The sequence below is a fragment of the Medicago sativa genome, chromosome 5 (assembly GCF_051527215.1).
Source record: "Medicago sativa cultivar Bolivia chromosome 5, Bolivia_mono, whole genome shotgun sequence".
NCBI classification, from domain to species: Eukaryota; Viridiplantae; Streptophyta; class Magnoliopsida; order Fabales; family Fabaceae; genus Medicago; species Medicago sativa.
Window position 1 is genome coordinate 66,441,792 of NC_140753.1, and position 18,664 is coordinate 66,460,455.

An 18,664-nucleotide genomic window follows, 5' to 3' on the forward strand; every position below is an offset into this window, starting at 1 on the left:
TCAATTTCAAATATGAGATATGGAACCTGTTTTGGCGATTATAGATAAAATTCTCACTCTTAGCGATGAGCCTCAAAATCCAAATTGGTAAAGTTCATTAACAACTCTCAATTTCTCTATAGTTTCCACACAGAGATAAATTCTGAAAAAACGACATGAGAAAATTCTTAAGATTGTTGTAAAATTTGGCATACATTATCTCTCCAAATAATAATCAAAATATAAATATAAGAATCAATTTATATTAATGGGAATAATCAAGGAAGATTTCAAGGAAACTTGTTGAGATTGTTGTAGAAATAGATCACCGATCACAACGTTATCAACATCTTTGACGACAAATTAAATCTGATACCGAATCAACTATCAAGATGTGTAGAACGAACAATTCAGCTATAAGTATATAATATCACATATTAATAATTAATATTTGTTTAGCTTAGTTAATCAATTTTAAGGCCTCAAATCCTTTTGGTCATAAGGTCAAATCTTGGATTCAACAAAATTTGAATTATTATGCTTTTAATAAGCATTGTGTTATATTTATTTTTTAATTTCAAAAGGCCTCATTATAAAATTTGTTTTAGGCCTCTTGACATGTTGAACCGGCCCTGATGACCACGTCTCTAAAATTTTGGATTTAAGTTTCTTTGACGAAATATAATCAGCCGAAAAAGAAGCCTGATGGTAGAAAACACATAGACATGATGCAATCAACAAGTCCAGCAAGTAATATTTATAGCTTTGGCGTTTTGTTATTTGAAATAGTTACCGGTCGAATACCTTACTCGGTTAATAATTGCTCAATTGAAAATTGGTCATCACATTATCTATCTAAAATGGGACAGACCTCTCAAGGAAATGTTGGGTCCAATTATAGCAATTTATGAAGTGTCGCCTGAATTTGCAGTTCCAAAACTTTCTCCACTTTGGTGGGCTGAGATTAAGATTTCTTCTGCATAAGCATGCTGTAATCAGATTTTAGTTGGTTACTAATTATGGCAAGTTTTAGCATTGTTATCATTTTAGTTAGTTAGTTACCGAGATAAAAAAAATGTTACTTCTTGTATCTATTTTAAGATGGCTTGTCTCAAAAAAAGTTTGTATATGAGTTAGGTAAAAAAATGTATATTTTTTTGTGGTGGCTGGGTTCAAACCCCGTACCTTGCATATATTATGCATTGTCCATACCAACTGAGTTAAGCTCACGAGGACAAAAAAAAAATGTATATTGAAGTTCTTTTAGGGTGCTTTGTTTTATTCCTTTTTTTTTTTTAAGCAAAAGAATGATGCAAGGAGCATCATTCAAGATTCATTAAAACCAAAAAAAGAGTACAAACAAGAAAAGGGGGACTAGGCCAAAACCTTTTAAAAATTTACAAACCTATAACTAGGTAATCCCATCCTATTCCTAATGTACCCCCCCCCCCCCCCCCCCCCTAATATTATCAGGGATTGTGTTAAACCAAACAAAAGTATTGGGAGGGGAAGAAATACCAATATTAGCTAAACCATCAGCGCAAGCATTCCTCTCCCTATAAACATGGGATAAGTTCAAGTTAATGTTCCCAACAAAAACCAAACAGTTTAACCATCTATTCCTTAAGGTCCAAGGCACTGACACAGAAGATTTGAGAGCAAGCCAAACCAATTGAGAGTCAGTTTCAACCATAGAGAAGTATAGCCTTTTCTTTGTTTTATTCGAAGCAAGGTGATCATAAGTCAAAGACCAGTTTTTTGAGACGCAGTTTAGTTGTTTATTTTTTTCTTTCTATCAAGTAGTCTATTGACTAAAACTCACATTTTTATACGTGGAGAAGTGAGATGTCTGAGGTTTGAACCTTGACCATACATATATTACCATACGAGGGTAACCTTGGGCTGAATATTATCTATGATGAAGCGATTGAGTATATCAGTTACTTATTTCTCTTGTGAGATTATGGATTGTCAAAATTGGATTATTTGGTCTTTGAAAATTATCTTCAAATACAACTTTATTAAGCCACGTCTATAGGAACCATCAAGTGATCGTGAAAGTAGTCTGCTAGTTAACAAAAGGAAAAAAAGTCTTGTGGAACTCTAAAAGAAATAGCGTCTAGCGAACTTGTGTCACAAGAGTATATATTAAGGAACTAAAAAAACGCTTTTGAATTGAAAAAAGTGATTTTTGAGGTATAATTACTAAATCCTAGAGAGGAAGAAAAAATTTGAAACTAAATCCTGAAGAGGAAGAAAAACCTTGTGTATGGGGCCTATAACCTTTGTATTTGCCAAAAAAATGGTCTTTTGTATAACTAAATCCTAGAGAGGAAGAAAAAATTTGAAAAAGTTCAGCAATCATATTTACCAGACCAATATGGTTGCCAATGAGAAGTCCAATTTCTTCCATCATAAAAACAAAGAAAATGCTAACAAGTGCCCTTACGACATTGTTTAAGCATTCAAAAGTAGTAACTTTTGCATTGGAAATTGTGTAGTTAAGACTTTTATACTTGTTTGACTTGTATTTTCAAGACAATATTTCCTTTTGTGGGTTCCTTAAACAATGCCCTTAGGGCACTTGTTAGCAAGATCCTAAAAACAAATCGCAGGTTGTGACATGCACCCATATCTCTGTTGCATCCAGAGGCGTCACCTAGGGATCTTCACCAAAGCTAACATTTAACATTTCTTGGGACAAGCATCAGTAGACATGTTTTTGAGTGTGATTTCCTTGATTAAATAGTTAACAAAGTTTCTACACTCTTAGTTGAGCTTCCTGATTACTCATTTATAAAATTGATTTTTTTTGTGAGTTCCCATATGATAGAAATTGGATCGGTATGCTTTGCCATTATCATGGTAGGCTATGCCTTAATACTATGAGATAGTTAAGTATCCAGCGATTTTGTTATTAATCCTATTCCCACTGTCCATTTAATTTCTTGTTTTAGCCGGCTAAATCATCTCATTGGGGTAGATTATTAACAAAGCATTTCTTGTTTTAGTCTTTGAGGGTCAATACACCAACTAACTATGCAACTAAGTGTGAGAGCATGGTTTAGAATTTAGATAACACTCTTTTTGGCTTTTATTCCTTTCACTCATTTTTCATAGTCCTTTTTATTATTCCTTCCATAAGTTTCTAAGCTTGCTTCTTTAGGATGGACCTATGTTCTATGCTTTGTTTCTTGTAAAATACCTAAAAGAATGATCAAGAACATGAATCTTTCTGGAGCTTTGTTGCTTGTAACAATGTGCTTCTTGTTTTTCTAATTTCTTTTTCTCTTCTTTCTTTCTTTTTTATTCCCTTGTTTGTGACAGTTGTATCATCAAGTGAAAGATCAAAGTTTTCAATTTTTGTACTTTATTTTAAATGGCAAAACCTTGTGTTTACTTGTTGAAAATTTTAAGTGCTTGTTGCAGTACCAAGTACATAGAAAGTGGCAATTTTCATTTCAATTTTTTTATTGTCATCCTCTTATATTAAATGAAATCACTAGTGTTCATTCATGTTATTGAACTTGAGAGTTTTATTTCTTATTAAGAGAAATGGTTTCCTTGTTCAAGAACTTGATAAACCTTTGCCTCAAAGGAACTTTGACACCAGAATTTGTGAACAAGGGTTGACTTAAAGATCTTCACTCATTTCATCACCTTTAAGATCAAAAGAAGTTAAATGAGAGACCAAAAATATTAACATGTTAATTGTTCTATCTGTATTTTTTCCATCACTAAGATTCGAACTTAAACTTTTAACTTCTTAACACATTTAATCCCTTAACTTAATCAAATGTGTTATTCATCTCCCTACTAACTCGATGGTTGAAAATGAGAAATCAAAATTACAACCAAGATAAAACATTAATAATTGATAACAAAGAAAAAGCACTAATAATTGATTTCATATTTTCATCACCAATTTTGATTACTATACTTTTTTTCAGTTAGCACTTTTTTCTTGAATGGATTCTCGGTTAGTACTTACAGACCACTTATTTTGTCACATACACACTTTATCACATTGAATGTATTATTTTACTAATAGTATCAAATTTCAATCTCTAGGTTGGATCTTAAGTTGGATTAAAACTAGAGTATTATCATTTTATGGTGGATCTTAATAAGAAGTTGATTCATTTGTAAGGTCGTGAGTTCAAATCTCATTGCTAACATGATGATATATTTGATGAGTGATATGTAAGTATCTTTGTAAACACTCTTTGAGTTTTGAGGTCTGTCCTGACCATGATGAACCATGAAACCCAATTCACTTAAACTTTTTGATATAAAAACTTAAATTCTTATTGATCTTATTTATATGTTACATTTAAATTGCTAATTTTAAATTTTCAAAATTCTATTTATTTTACACTTGAGAAAGAAAAGTTTATTTTTTTCTCACTCTTGTTAGGATTTTTTTTTTTTTTGAAGGATCACTCTTGTTAGGATTGGTTGAAAGTGTATAAAAAGTAAGATAATAAAACATGGGACTACCTACTACAAGAGTTGAGTCTAGCAACAATTACACTATTATAATATGACAAATCAATATTTTAATTTCAGTTGAATGATATGCTTATATTTAATGTTTGACGATGTCTCAAATATCATCATTTTTAATACAAGAAATTTTTCTCAAATATCATCATTTCTAATACAAGAAATTTTTATGAATTTTTTTTGTTGAGATTAATATTATAAAAATAATTTTATATAACTAATACATGATGAGCTCAGAGACACCAAACAAGTTTTAAGGCCACGGTCTAAAAAAAAGTTTTAAGCTCACATTTTCTAATACAAGAAATTTTTATGAATTTTTTTTGTTGAGATTAATATTATAAAAATAATTTTATAAAACTAATACATGATGAGCTCAGAGACACCAAACAAGTTTTAAGGCCACGGTCTAAAAAAAAGTTTTAAGCTCACATTTTCTTTTTTTAAGGGGAAGTTTTAAGGTCACATTTTTATCACCCCTGAATCGTGAAGAACACATATTCAAACATACTTTAAGGTGCAGTAGTTGTCGTCAGGGACCCTATCAAATTTTATTTCGAGACCTTACCTTTTATAGAATTTATGACTGCTTCTATTTTTATAAAGTTCTCACTTGATGATAAATTAAAATGTTACTTTGTCAAAAAAAAAAAAAAAATTAAAATGTTACTTGTGTTGGCCATTCAAAAAAAGAAATGTTACTTGTGGTCCTTCGTGGCCCTTTCGGATTTAGGACCCATTTGTTTAATTTAGCACTTGCATACTAGTAATATTATTTCTTAAAATTTGTTCATTATGCGACAATCAACCTAAATATATAATTGAACATTGATGTAAATTTTATCGAGTAAACCATTGTAATGTCTTAATTTTGTAGGACACTCTCAATGTAGTCTACGCTGGTATGGATTTTTCAATCAGGTCCTCGACTTTCTAAAACATTACTCAAATTTGTCCTTTTGTGAATGTATGTTACCAACCGTTGTTGGTGATGATGAGTGATGACATGTTTTTACGTGTAATGACGATAACTAAAATGGTCTCTAACTTTGTAGGATGCTTTTAATTTGATCGCCGAGAATATGAACATTTTAATTTAGTCCCCCCAAGTACTTTGTAGATTTTTTCTCTCAAATTCACTATCGTGTGAAGTGTGAACGCCCGTTACCAAACGTTGTTGATTTGATGATGTTTCCGCTAAGTGTGTTGTTGAGAGTTCATAAGGGAATACTACAATATATTTGAAATTGTAATACTCCGCGCTCTAATCATTGTGCTCGTTTCGTTCTCTCGACCGACACTCTACTTCTTCTCTACGACATTGTTGACTGGAAAAAAAAAATAGAAGTTTTTCTATGTTCCACAAACACCATTACATAGAGATTTTATCAATGTTTTCACAAACTATATTTTACTTTTACATTAAAAATTAGTCCCTTTCAACATATAAATTTAGCCACAACTCATAAATATCTACTAAGGTGATTTTATATCTGTTGAAGAATGATTTATGGTATTTAGCATTTTGTTATAATAGATAGATAGATTAACGTGACCAGTGACTCACCAAAATTGACTTGTGGCAACAATATACTAATGATCATATGAGAAATTCATGTGTGCAAAACATGAATATAACTCATGTTATAAGTTTTTTCCTTTAACATTTCCATACTATAAGATGTAGATTCATACAGAAGATTGGAAGCAGATTCTTAATCGTCCAACATTTTCACACTGACAGAGAGCATTGAGGGATGGATCTTATAGATGTAGTTGGTATGTCTCCTATGAACACAAGTGTGGAACCAAAGTTGGTGGAACCATTTTTGACAGATTTGGTCGCCGACTCGCCGGCACACTGCTGCGGAATTGCTTGCTTCTGGAAATGCTCACAAACTCACTGTTTTGATCTATGCCACTGTCCAAAAGATAGTTTTTGATACAACAGGTTCACATGTCTAAGATGTTTTATAAGGCAAAAGTACATGATTGAAAAGTGCATTTTCAGGAGACTCACATCTTGATAAGAATAAGACCATGTATAGACAAAAATATATAACTGAGGCATGCATAATCGAAATATATGACACTATATATGCAATATCTTTTTGTTTCATCTCTCTTCATATGACACTGCTATTTGCCCATTAGATGTTAGCTCTATGGTAAGAGTATGACTTTGTAACTTTAAAGGACGAACAAAAAATCCTTTGAGAGACGTTTGTAAAATAACTATTAGTGTTACATTAATTGATAATAATGTAGCATGCAGAGATGCATTTCACTTAATTGAAAGTTTACTAGTTCAGGCATTAATTTAATGATAGAAACAATTGGTATTACAACCATGGTCAACGTGTATCTCAAATGATCAACACAAACGTAGAATACAACCCTGTTGTTACCTTCAACTACTTCAGCCACTCTTACAATCTTTATCGCGTCGAAGGAATCCAGTTAGCAATAGAGGTTGTCCAGTCACAACACTTCACAAATCTCACTTTGTGTAAAAGACAAACTACAGAACAACTTCTTAACAACACTATGAAGGAAAATGTCAATATTGATACAAAATCAGTAGAACAATTTTGTAGAGATACAATGATCACTATTTGGCATTATCATGGTGGATGTCATGTAGGGAAGGTGAGCGACTCGAATCATAAGGTTCTTGGTGTTGATAGACTTAGTGTCGTAGATGGCTCGACATTTACAGAGTCACCAAGAATCCTCAAGCTACTGTCATGATGATGGGCATGTATGTATAGGGGTTACCGGCGACTCCATTTCATAAACAGTTTATCTAAATATGTTGAAAACAGTTTATATACATGTCATAAGTTAAGACTATAAAAACATTTTTTTTTTCCAACTATGAAGATGGCCGATCATTGCATAATGCATACTCAGGAGCTAGATAGCTGCAAAAACAAGATTTCAATGAGACAAATCAGTTTTCATCTATAGAAAGTGCACATAAAATTTTTAATGTGTAATACATATGCACCAGAAATATCGAGTAAACTAGTATGAAAAAAATTAATTCCTACACTAAAGTTAAAGTATGAAAAAAAACAAGCATGTATAAATCATGAGTAAACTAGCTTATGTTGATTTTAAAAAATCAGTACCTGCTGCTATGTTAGTAGTTAAAGTATGGCTATTAAGTTAAAGTATTTGATTATGAGTGAAGTATGAGTAAATTAGCTTATGTTGATTTTCAGAATCTTGTAGAATTAATTCAGTATCACATAAACTTGTTTCTATATGTATGTTAGTTTAAAATGAAACTATGATTCACTCCCTTTTTTGAGAATGCTAAATGTAATATGAGACAACATTACAACATTAACCTGCATAACATATTAAATGTATTCTGAGGGTCATGTAGATGAAAATCAGTTAATCAATGCAACTAAGATGCAATCTTGTTCAGAAAGATCCATCACATTGTATGTTACTTTGACTTATTCACATTTTAGCTGAATCATACACTAATGATCCATCTTGTAGATGAAGTTGATGTAGCTTTTGTTTCTGTGACGTTATCCAAGAGTTGGACAAAGGCTTTAGATGCTGAACTTAGGAAGAAGGTGATCAATTTCAAATATGAGATATGGAACCTGTTTTGGCGATTATAGATAAAATTCTCACTCTTAGCGATGAGCCTCAAAATCCAAATTGGTAAAGTCCATTAACAACTCTCAATTTCTCTATAGTTTCCACACAGAGATAAATTCTGAAAAAACGACATGAGAAAATTCTTAAGATTGTTGTAAAATTTGGCATACATTATATCTCCAAATAATAATCAAAATATAAATATAAGAATCAATTTATATTAATGGGAATAATCAAGGAAGATTTCAAGGAAACTTGTTGAGATTGTTGTAGAAATAGATCACCGATCACAACGTTATCAACATCTTTGACGACAAATTAAATCTGATACCGAATCAACTATCAAGATCTGTAGAACGAACAATTCAGCTATAAGGATATAATATCACATATTAATAATTAATATTTGTTTAGCTTAGTTAATCAATTTTAAGGCCTCAAATCCTTTTGGTCCTAAGGTCAAATCCTGGATTCAACAAAATTTGAATTATTATGCTTTTAATAAGCATTGTGTTATTTTTATTTTTTAATTTCAAAAGGCCTCATTATAAAATTTGTTTTAGGCCTCTTGACATGTTGAACCGGCCCGGATGACCACGTCACTAAAATCTTGGATTTAAGTTTCTTTGACGAAATATAATCAGCCGAAAAAGAAGCCTGATGGTAGAAAACACATAGACATGATGCAATCAACAAGTCCAGCAAGTAATATTTATAGCTTTGGCGTTTTGTTATTTGAAATAGTTACCGGTCGAATACCTTATTCGGTTAATAATTGCTCAATTGAAAATTGGTCATCACATTATCTATCTAAAATGGGACAGACCTCTCAAGGAAATGTTGGGTCCAATTATAGCAATTTATGAAGAAGACCAGCTGGAACAAGTGTCGCCTGAATTTGCAGTTCCAAAACTTTCTCCACTTTGGTGGGCTGAGATTAAGATTTCTTCTGCATAAGCATGTTGTAATCAGATTTTAGTTGGTTACTAATTATGGCAAGTTTTAGCATTGTTATCATTTTAGTTAGTTAGTTACCGAGATAAAAAAAAATGTTACTTCTTGTATCTATTTTAAGATGGCTTGTCTCAAAAAAAGTTTGTATATGAGTTAGGTAAAAAAATGTATATTTTTTGGTGGTGGCCGGGTTCAAACCCCGTACCTTACATATATTATACATTGTCCATACCAACTGAGTTAAGCTCACGAGGACAAAAAAAAATGTATATTGAAGTTCTTTTAGGGTGCTTTGTTTTATTCTTTTTTTTTTTTTTTAAGCAAAAGAATGATGCAAGGAGCATCATTCAAGATTCATTAAAACCAAAAAAAGAGTACAAACAAGAAAAGGGGACTAGGCCAAAACCTTTTAAAAATTTACAAACCTATAACTAGGTAATCCCATCCTATTCCTAATGTACTCCCCCCCTAATATTATCAGGGATTGTGTTAAACCAAACAAAAGTATTGGGAGGGGAAGAAATACCAATATTAGCTAAACCATCAGCACAAGCATTCCTCTCCCTATAAACATGGGATAAGTTCAAGTTAATGTTCCCAACAAAAACCAAACAGTTTAACCATCTATTCCTTAAGGTCCAAGGCACTGACACAAAAGATTTGAGAGCAAGCCAAACCAATTGAGTGTCAGTTTCCAACCATAGAGAAGTATAGCCTTTTCTTTGTTTTATTCGGAGCAAGGTGATCATGAGTCAAAGACCAGTTTTTTGAGACGCAGTTTAGTTGTTTATTTTTTTCTTTCTATCAAGTAGTCTATTGACTAAAACTCACATTTTTATACGTGGAGAAGTGAGATGTCTAAGGTTTGAACCTTGACCATACATATATTATATATTATCGTTACCAATTGAGTTAAGTTCATGGAAACCAATTCTGTTCCTTATTCTAAGGGTGGTTTATTGTGAAAAGAAAAACAATAGTGGTTTATTTGTTGACACCTACTACTACTACTAATTTGCTTAGGGTCTGTTTGGCAAGCTCACTAAATGAGCTTATAACTTATAGCTTATAAGCTCGTTTGACAAAAAAAAAGCTCTGTTTGGTAACGGTTTTTTACAACGAGCTCATAGCTTATTTCACGAGCTTATAAGCTATTTTTAAGAAGCTATTCCAAGTAGCGTTTGAGCTTATAGCTTATAGCTTCTCATCTTTTCTTCCATTTTTACCCTTATTTTTTTAATGGGTAAAATCCAATTTTACCCATTATAATTTATTACTACTCTTATAATTTGGAATAACACATTAGTATAATAAATATGCTTATGACCTTAAAAAACAAATATGCCTCGTTAATACATGTGCAATCACTATATACCAATTCACTGTGTTTTTATTTTTCTTATGTAAGGAATTTTACTTCGTCTACTATTTACTTGTTATATTCGTTTTGTCTACTTATATATGTAGGAAGATACATGTTCGTTTTTTTTTTACTATTTTGCCCCTTTGGGGGTATTTTTGTAAATTAATTATTCGCTGGCTTTGGCTATATATATGGAATGATACAATTTAATTCTTCTCATTTCCACTATTTCATCGTTCCAACTACTCCTTCCTCATGTTTCCCTTCACTTGAGTCCGGTTCCTTTCTCTGTTCTTTTCACTTCTGGTCCGGTTTTAGGTTGTTTTAAGGTTTGTGTTGTTTGATTGCCTTGCATGTGTGTTTTCTTGCTTTTTTTGTGTTTTGATTTTGTTCTAAGTTCGGTGGTTTTCATCTTCTTAAAGAGGTAATTTGTGTTCTGGTACTATAGTTTTACTGAACGAGAGAGAGGGGGTCGAGGGAGATGAGCGGGACGAAAGAGAGAAAGGGTCGCCGCCGTCGCGTTATTGAAAGCAGACAAGACACCACCTCCGTTCACCAATTTTCCGGCGTCGATCTGGTCGCCGTTCTCACTAAACCAGCAAAACGCGTTCTCCACAAAAATTATAGAACAACAACCGATTGCCTTTTCTTCATCATTCAAGGTATTTTTTTTTTCTTTTGATCAATCTGATATCATGCATGTTTAGGTTTTTCATCTTTTCATCAATCTTCATGAGGATGTTTCAAATTTCTTAAATTTGATTCATTACCCCCAATTTGCATTTCATCTTGATTATTAGATTGTGAATTTTTGTTGGGTTTGGTGGATTTTGGAAGAAAGTTAGGATTTTTATTGATTTAGGTGAAAGAATCTGTGGAGAATCAATCAATTTGGTCATTTTCCTTCCTCTGTTTGGTCATTTCTGTTGGGTTATCATTGGAGTTTTGATTGGACTTGGAAATGAGAGGGAGATACAAAGCAATGGATCCACTACAAAACTGAATGTGATTGCTATGGAGGTAGAAGGGTAAGATTATCTCATTAAATAATTTATTTTGACATGTATTGAGAATTTTTTGTAATCTGACTATTGTGTTTGGTTTTAAATTATTGTGTGTTTTTAGCATCTAAAAACTTCATAAGTTTGTTACTATGAAAAGATATGTTTATTTATATTGATTATGGTTATGTGATGATAGTGTAATTACTGTTAAGATAAGCAGGGCCTTGAGCAAGTTGAATTCTGGCAAGTTTTGCTCTTTGTGGTGGAATCAACTCCACGTCTGTCAAGATAAGCAGGGCCTTGAGCAAGTTGAATTCTGGTAAGTTTTGTTATTTGTGTGTGTAATGTGATGGCTGCAATGAGTGTTTTGAATGTCCACATCCACAATTGCATCAGTTGTATTTGCTCACAATTGTCTGCAATTTCAAGGATCATAATGTAACTTTATTCCCGAAAAAATTTATAACCTTTGCAATGTGAAATATTGTTTTCATTTGGCTAAATTGTTTATAAGATGACGAAACTGATGCTAAATTTGTAATGTTGAAATATTTCGAGATAAAACCTGGTAATGGTAATGGTTCCAAACCTATTTGTTACTATAGGACCTGATAAAGAGACAAAGTATGTTATATTGGGAGAGAAGGCTAAGGTTCAGTTGATTCCTGACTCAAAGAAAGACATTGCACTCAGCTTAACTGAAATACAAAAAAATCCTCAGAATTATTCTCAGGTTAGTATATTGTGTCTTGAACCTTGTGTTTTACATATATCTATAAAGCAAGTTTAGTCCCAATTTAAATTGTTTTTAAGGAATATTGCAAAATATGGACATTGCTTTTGATGGTTTTATAGCATAATTTTATTCTGAAACCTTGTGTTTTACATATATCTAGAAAACAAAGTTTACAAGTGGTCTTGAATTAGTTTGTTTTAAGGCTACAAAGTCATCGATAAACTCACGACAGGTAATGAGGACTTCTGAGTCGCCTATGGAATCCAGGTATCATAAACTCTTCTGCTTCTGTTTATTTTTATTTCAAATATAGATGACTGATTTTCTATTTTCATGCAGTAGCTTTGGATTGATTTGAATTCAGTTTTGTTTCAGATTTTTTCAAATATTTTGATTCAGTTTTGTATGAAAACAAGTGGTTCAATTGCGATTATTCACTAATATTTGTATGTGTCTTGGTCAGTTTATTTCATATTTCAATTCCACATGTTCATTGTGATTGTTTACTGAAATTTTGCAGTGTTTTTGATTTTTCTGTTTCTAGGAATAAACCTTTGCAAATTTGGGACAATTGACAAAAAAGGTAAATGCTTTGTGTTTGCAGTGTACATTGGGTCAATATTTTATCATATTATTTTACTTTTTAATAGTTTACAGTTAGAGAGTTAGTCTATTGATATGCTTCTTTGAAGTAAGAATTCAAAATATCAAGTCCGTTGGAAGAGTCAAATATAATTTTAACCTATATGTGTAAAGTGCTGCCTTATACTACAATTGATGGTTTCCAAATATCGCTAATTTTAACCTTAGTAGGGGATTTCACTCAACAGTTCAAAATATCGTTAATCTTCCATCAATCTTCAAACAGTGAATTTTCATCAAATAAAAGAGTGACTTAAATATTTCTAATTCTCTACAATGTCATATAACCAACACCAATTTGATTTCTCTTTCAGTTACATGGAATTCAGGATGTTCATTGCATGTAGCTTTAGAGAAAGCCAAGAATGTTCTTCATCATTGCTCAGTGTGTAGCAAACTTTACATGGTACGATTCATTTCTTGTGTAGTTTTACTTGCTGATTAAGTTTGCAAGGTTTTATGATACCTATCCTTAGATCATACAGTTCTGTCTTATTAAATTTGAATTTAGAGACCTTGGTCTTAGTTGCTACTCAATCTTTTACAGGCCGCGTACAAATAGATCAATCAAATAAAGAAACTGATTTGCTCAAATTATAATGACTTGATTTATGCTTCAGTTGATAAAACTCCTGAAGGTACAAAACCACCTGTAATTCCTTTTGGCTTGAAAGGCAGCGACATCAATGTGCAAAATTTACGCTTGCTAATTTTTCCTTCTACTTGTGAACGTGTTTCTGAAGCTCTTCGCCCAGCCTCTGAAGCATTATTACATGACATTCCATTTGTTGGTAAAGATTCAGTTGTAGTCCAAGAAATTTCTTACAATGAGATCATTGCAAAGGGAAGTTCAGTGGTAGATGGTATCCAGTCAAAGCAGGAACAAGTAGAAAATCGACTTTATAACCAGGGTGCTGGGGATATTCCAAAATATGTGAATCTTGAACCGTCACTAGCAATGGACTGGCATGAGATATCATGGGATGAGCTGCGGATCAAAGAACGCATTGGTGCTGGTAAATTTTCTGTTTCTCATGCTTTGCAGTTTTGAAGGAGCATAAATGACGCGATGGCTCTAATTGTTGCTGTTCTTTTATTTATGCAGGATCATTTGGGACGGTGTACCGTGCTGAATGGCATGGATCAGTAAGTGTTATATCAAGCACTTTTTTCTTCATGCTGAAATTTACTGTTTTTTTGCATATATAAGTTCATGAGTTAATGTGCTTTGTAATCTCTGCTTGATTCTATTTGAAGCCAGTGGCATCTACAATAAACACATTAGCAGGTGCATTGTACAAAGTGTTTTGTGCATCTCCTGATCCAGCTAGCATTGAAATGCACCGAGCATGTTTTGATTATTTGAGCCTTGGAGGTGTTTGCTCAGACGGACCAATAGCTCTACTCTCCGGTCTGAATCCGCATCCATTGAGCTTGGTTCTACATTTCTTTCGGTGGCTGTATACGGTGTTGGCCGCCTCTTGATACCGTTTCCTTCTCCAAAACGAATGTGGATCGGAGCTAGATTGATTTATGTGAGTACTTTTCTGAATTAATTAAGCGCGTATCGAGTAAGTGCTCAAGTATAAGCTATGTATATAACTGAAAAAAAATGTATCTATAAAGATCAAACTTACTTAGGATGTATCAATTTCAAACATTACATTTAATTATTTTATACCACATTCTCATCAAATATTAGTAGTTATTGGCTGGTACTGCAACAAATTCTGAATTTTTGAATCAAATATTTATTTTTCCATGATATTTCAGGGTGCATCAGGTATCATTTTCCCCATTATCAAGGCTGAAGGACAGAAGGAGTGAGACAAATGTTTTTTTTCCAGCAAGTGTGCCAGCATATTACAGAATGCCTGCTGTCATATATGATTGCAGGATCTCCATCTTTCAAATAAGAAGCGGTGTTTTTATGTTTGTTTGCGTGATAATTATATATTACTTGTGTGTATGTCGTTGACTTTTAATTGAGCTAACATAAAGGTTTCAGTGTATTAGACCTCATACCAAATCTCAAACAAAAACAATGAACTGTTTGTGTTTAGCTGATAATGACTTTCATAATTAAGCTTCCTTTTCAAAGTCTTTGCCAATATGTGCTATAGATTTACCTTATTGGTCAGCAAGGATATCAAAACAAGATATAAAGGTACATTGTTGGAGTTCTAATTTCTTTCCTTTAATTCTCTTTCATTTTTTAATTTCCCCCACATACTTGGATCTTGATTGGCTTCTCTATGTTAACGCAATGTGAATGTTTTGTTTGGAGACAGTTAGCTGGTTACAATTAAATATACAACTTGATTAAACCACATGAAGAATTATTTTATAGTTATACTATATAGGGCTATGTGCTTGACATTATAGAATATATGCAAGTTGTTAACGGCTAATCTACAAGAGTAATTATAATGCATGAAAGTCTTGATTCAGTGATCATATGGGGAATTTTGTGTTTTTATTAGATGATTATTGTTTAATGGTGTTTTTGTTTTTGTGCACAGGCAATTTGTGGGATAATTAGAACTATAGCACAACCAATATTTGATGAATACATTGGAAAGTATCGGATCAAGGCAATTGAGTTTGATCAATTGAGTCTTGGTACTCTTCCTCCTACTATCTGTGGTAAGTCGATCTTTTCGTGCTGTGTTTTGTCGTATAATCCGAAATTCAACTGTTTTAGAAGAAATTTCATGTTAGTACATGGTTACATGTCATTGTGTGTCATAAAGGTAGAATAGTATAGGTGCAATTGAGTTTAGGAGATCAATGGGAAGGTTGTGTCATAAGAGTTCTTATCACTGATTATAGTTAGGCTTTCTGGGTCATAAAATGAACATATATTAATTGAATGAAATTTCTCGATGAAAATACTAACTGAAATGAAAATTGACAGTATATTAGTTTATTTATGATGTTTTTGTATATATTTTTTGCTCGAATGGATGAGAAGGATATGCAATATGTACGTTTCTTGAAGTTTGTCGTGACATAGTTTTTGTGTTTGTTTTTATGGCTTCATCCCTCTCATTTTCTTCTTCATGCCATATTTTTGGATGCTATTTTTTTTCCATCTGCAAGTTCAATAATTTTTTTTTTGTTTTAAGCCTTTTTAGGTCGAGATTTTTCAATCTAATGACTAAAATAAAGTTTTTCTTTGAAATTAAAGTTTACAGATTTCATGGTTTGTCATCAATTTTGGTTGCACTCTATCAAATACTCTAGCATACCTTTTCTATTCTTACCAGTTTAAGGAATTTACTTTTGTGACAGAGAAGAATTTTGTGCTTCTTGCAATCATTCCAATCTAATTTAGAATAAATCATTTGAAAAATGAAAAACTTAAAATGGAAGTATTACCAACTTTTTCTATTGAAAAATTAGTGTCCAACAAATGAAAAATTAATACTTCGCACCAAATTGGTACTGAAAAATAAATTGTGAAACCTGTTTGTGTGTTACCTTTGACTTGAATAACTTACATAGTCATCAATACAAGTTAAATTAGAGAATAAGTTATATTTATAGTTGTGCAATTTTGTTAGAACAGCGAACACACGATAGTTGATCATGCGCCGGCCAATTGTGCCATCGTCTTCGACTGTAGAGCGGTTATAGTACTTTTTTATTATCACTGAAAACTTGAGTTTATACCGTACAATTTGTGTTTAAATATTACAATTCAATTTACAACATCGCCCCTGAACTGTACAATAGGGGGGCTTCACCCCACATGTGTGACATGTCCGTGTATATAATTAAACTACGAGTCAAACCCAACAAATTGTTTTTAGGGTGAAATTTGAAAATTAATGTTAATTTGCACTATACTATGTCAGTGTATACAGGATGTCACACTTGATGAACAAATGCAGGACATCACTGGAGTTTTTCTTTGCCATATGGTTTGTGATGGGTAATATTTGGGTTTTCGACTCGCGATTTGGTTCATTTCAACAAGCTCAAAAACTTCATTTCCTTTGCATCACCTTGCTTACTTGGAATGCAATCTGCTACTCTTTCCCTTTCCTTCTTTTTCTACTGTTATGTTGCTGTGTACCACTGATTAGCACCCTCCTTGGTTACAACATGAACATAGCCTCTTCTAATAAAGGAGCATCTGATGAACAAATTTCACAATTTCCAAGTTGGAAACATAAAGAACCTCATGCTACCAAGTTAGAACTTGGTAATGACTCTGAAAGCATTGAAAAATTTATCAATGAAGATCCTGTAAGTAACTAACTCACAATGTAAACAAGTTTTACACAATATTTGATCATATATATGAAAATTTTCACATTGTCAGTATAGTTACTAATCTGATAAAATATCTATAGAATGAGGAATGCTACTAAAAAATTCAAATGAGACACAAAAACAGAAACATTATTATTTTTTTCCTACAATTTGGGCATATGCTACAATTTCCATTAATTTGAAGATTTGTCTTATTCAATTCTATTGATTATTGAATTAAATAACTTTGGCATGTTATGGTGTGGTTGACAGGAATGTTGCATTTGTTTGGCAAAGTACAAAGATAAAGAAGAAGTTAGACAATTGCCATGTTCTCATGTGTTCCATCTAGAATGTGTGGACCAGTGGCTAAAAATTATATCATGCTGCCCACTTTGCAAACAAGGATTAGAGAGGTAGAAGATGTAGGTTCTCTCTAGATTTAAGTTTGCTTTGAAAAAAATAAGCAAAGGAAGTTGCATGAATTTTAGGTTTTATGTGGGGTTGTCGGCAATAACCATTTGTTATTGTGTTGCTTGGTGAGCTGAATTTGGAACAATTAATCTATCTAGGACATTAGTAAGAATGTGATTGTTGTTGATTCGATTAGAAGTCATGAGTTTGAATTTGATCCTACTTGAATCAAAAAATATTCTTTCATAAATAGATAGATCACTTGATATTATATTGTATTCTTTAAGCATTGTGAACAATTGGTTTGTGGAAGTTGAATTCTTTAGATAATAGTAATAGCATTGATGAAATGAATGTTTTTACTACTTGAATTTTTCTGGTTGTGCAGAAGCCACGAAATGAATTTTAGATGATATATATTATCTAGAAGCATGAAATATTCTAAAACTTATAAGTTTTTTTTTTTTTTTTTGTCTAATAAAAAGGCACCAAAGGTAAAGAGATTAATTCAAGTAAATAAAACATGTTAAGATGAAGCTGTCAGAAAATATATCAGAGCTACCAAAATAATACATGATGGACGCCCGTGTTGAAGGCACAAATTCAAATAGAATCATACACAAACTCTTCTTGTGGATTAATTTTCGTTGTTCAACATCCGCCACTTTGACGAATCACCTTATAATCCTAAACTATCTTCACTTGGAGATGTTGTTTCTTTGGTTCATTTTGTAGGATGTGAATCTTGGTGTTAACCCCTTTTTGGTAACTCTATGACAGTAGCCTCGCTTTTATAATTTTGGTTAATATGTAATCGTAATTTGCACATCATTGGTTCCTTCATTGGTTTCAATTAGTTTAATCTTAATTATTATGTTGTTTTCCTGGTCTCATGAACAAAATATATGCTCTTTTCATGAATCAAAACTTGGTTAGGCTTTGATAAATATTTCTAATGTTTGTGCAATATTTCTTAATTTACTCATTTTTCCTTTCGAATAAATTTTTTAAAAGATACGTTATTCAACCCCGTGCGAAGCACGGGTTTGTAACTAGTTATTCAATGAAAATATATCACCTTGGTTTTGAACTAAATATACCTATAAAAAAATTGTTTTACGTCTATTTAGCATTTACCTTGCTAATAATACATTTAATTGTTTTATAAAGTAAAAACACTTA

General features: G+C 32.2%; 2 protein-coding genes and 1 pseudogene across 4 annotated transcripts; all 3 read left to right on the plus strand.

Moving 5' to 3' along the window:
• Window positions 1–10,644: 10,644 nt before the first annotated feature.
• LOC146924155 (uncharacterized) lies at window positions 10,645–12,163 on the plus strand. 2 transcript variants are annotated; one of them, XM_085709179.1, is made up of 5 exons: window positions 10,645–10,755; window positions 10,849–11,088; window positions 11,289–11,454; window positions 11,651–11,749; window positions 12,036–12,163. In XM_085709179.1, the coding sequence occupies exons 2-5, from the start codon at window positions 10,908–10,910 to the stop codon at window positions 12,040–12,042; spliced, it is 453 nt and encodes a 150-aa protein (XP_085565305.1). In that variant the 5' UTR covers window positions 10,645–10,755; window positions 10,849–10,907; the 3' UTR covers window positions 12,043–12,163. The 2 variants fall into 2 exon arrangements, with proteins under 2 accessions (XP_085565305.1, XP_085565304.1); XM_085709178.1 differs by having other exon boundaries at window positions 10,875–11,088.
• Window positions 12,164–13,415: 1,252 nt separating this feature from the next.
• LOC146924156 (squalene monooxygenase SE1-like) lies at window positions 13,416–14,905 on the plus strand (annotated as a pseudogene). Its single transcript, XR_015010047.1, has 5 exons — window positions 13,416–13,446; window positions 13,552–13,825; window positions 13,888–13,954; window positions 14,066–14,343; window positions 14,582–14,905. The product of XR_015010047.1 is annotated as a squalene monooxygenase SE1-like (transcript).
• Window positions 14,582–17,832, plus strand: LOC146924157 (E3 ubiquitin-protein ligase At4g11680-like). The gene is made up of 4 exons (XM_085709177.1): window positions 14,582–14,975; window positions 15,331–15,454; window positions 16,669–17,062; window positions 17,342–17,832. Exons 3-4 carry the CDS (start codon window positions 16,679–16,681, stop codon window positions 17,486–17,488), a joined length of 531 nt encoding a protein of 176 aa, XP_085565303.1. The 5' UTR covers window positions 14,582–14,975; window positions 15,331–15,454; window positions 16,669–16,678; the 3' UTR covers window positions 17,489–17,832.
• The last annotated feature ends 832 nt before the right edge of the window (window positions 17,833–18,664 follow it).

Bases quoted from the DNA above. Each gene is read 5' to 3' on its own strand.
- LOC146924155 (XM_085709179.1), top strand. From the start codon at position 10,908: ATGAGCGGGACGAAAGAGAGAAAGGGTCGCCGCCGTCGCGTTATTGAA. The intron at 11,089-11,288 runs GTATTTTTTTTT...TTATTGATTTAG, and splicing joins CCTTTTCTTCATCATTCAAG to GTGAAAGAATCTGTGGAGAA. The intron at 11,455-11,650 runs GTAAGATTATCT...TAAGATAAGCAG, and splicing joins ATTGCTATGGAGGTAGAAGG to GGCCTTGAGCAAGTTGAATT.
- LOC146924157 (XM_085709177.1), top strand. From the start codon at position 16,679: ATGTCACACTTGATGAACAAATGCAGGACATCACTGGAGTTTTTCTTT. The intron at 17,063-17,341 runs GTAAGTAACTAA...TGTGGTTGACAG, and splicing joins AATTTATCAATGAAGATCCT to GAATGTTGCATTTGTTTGGC.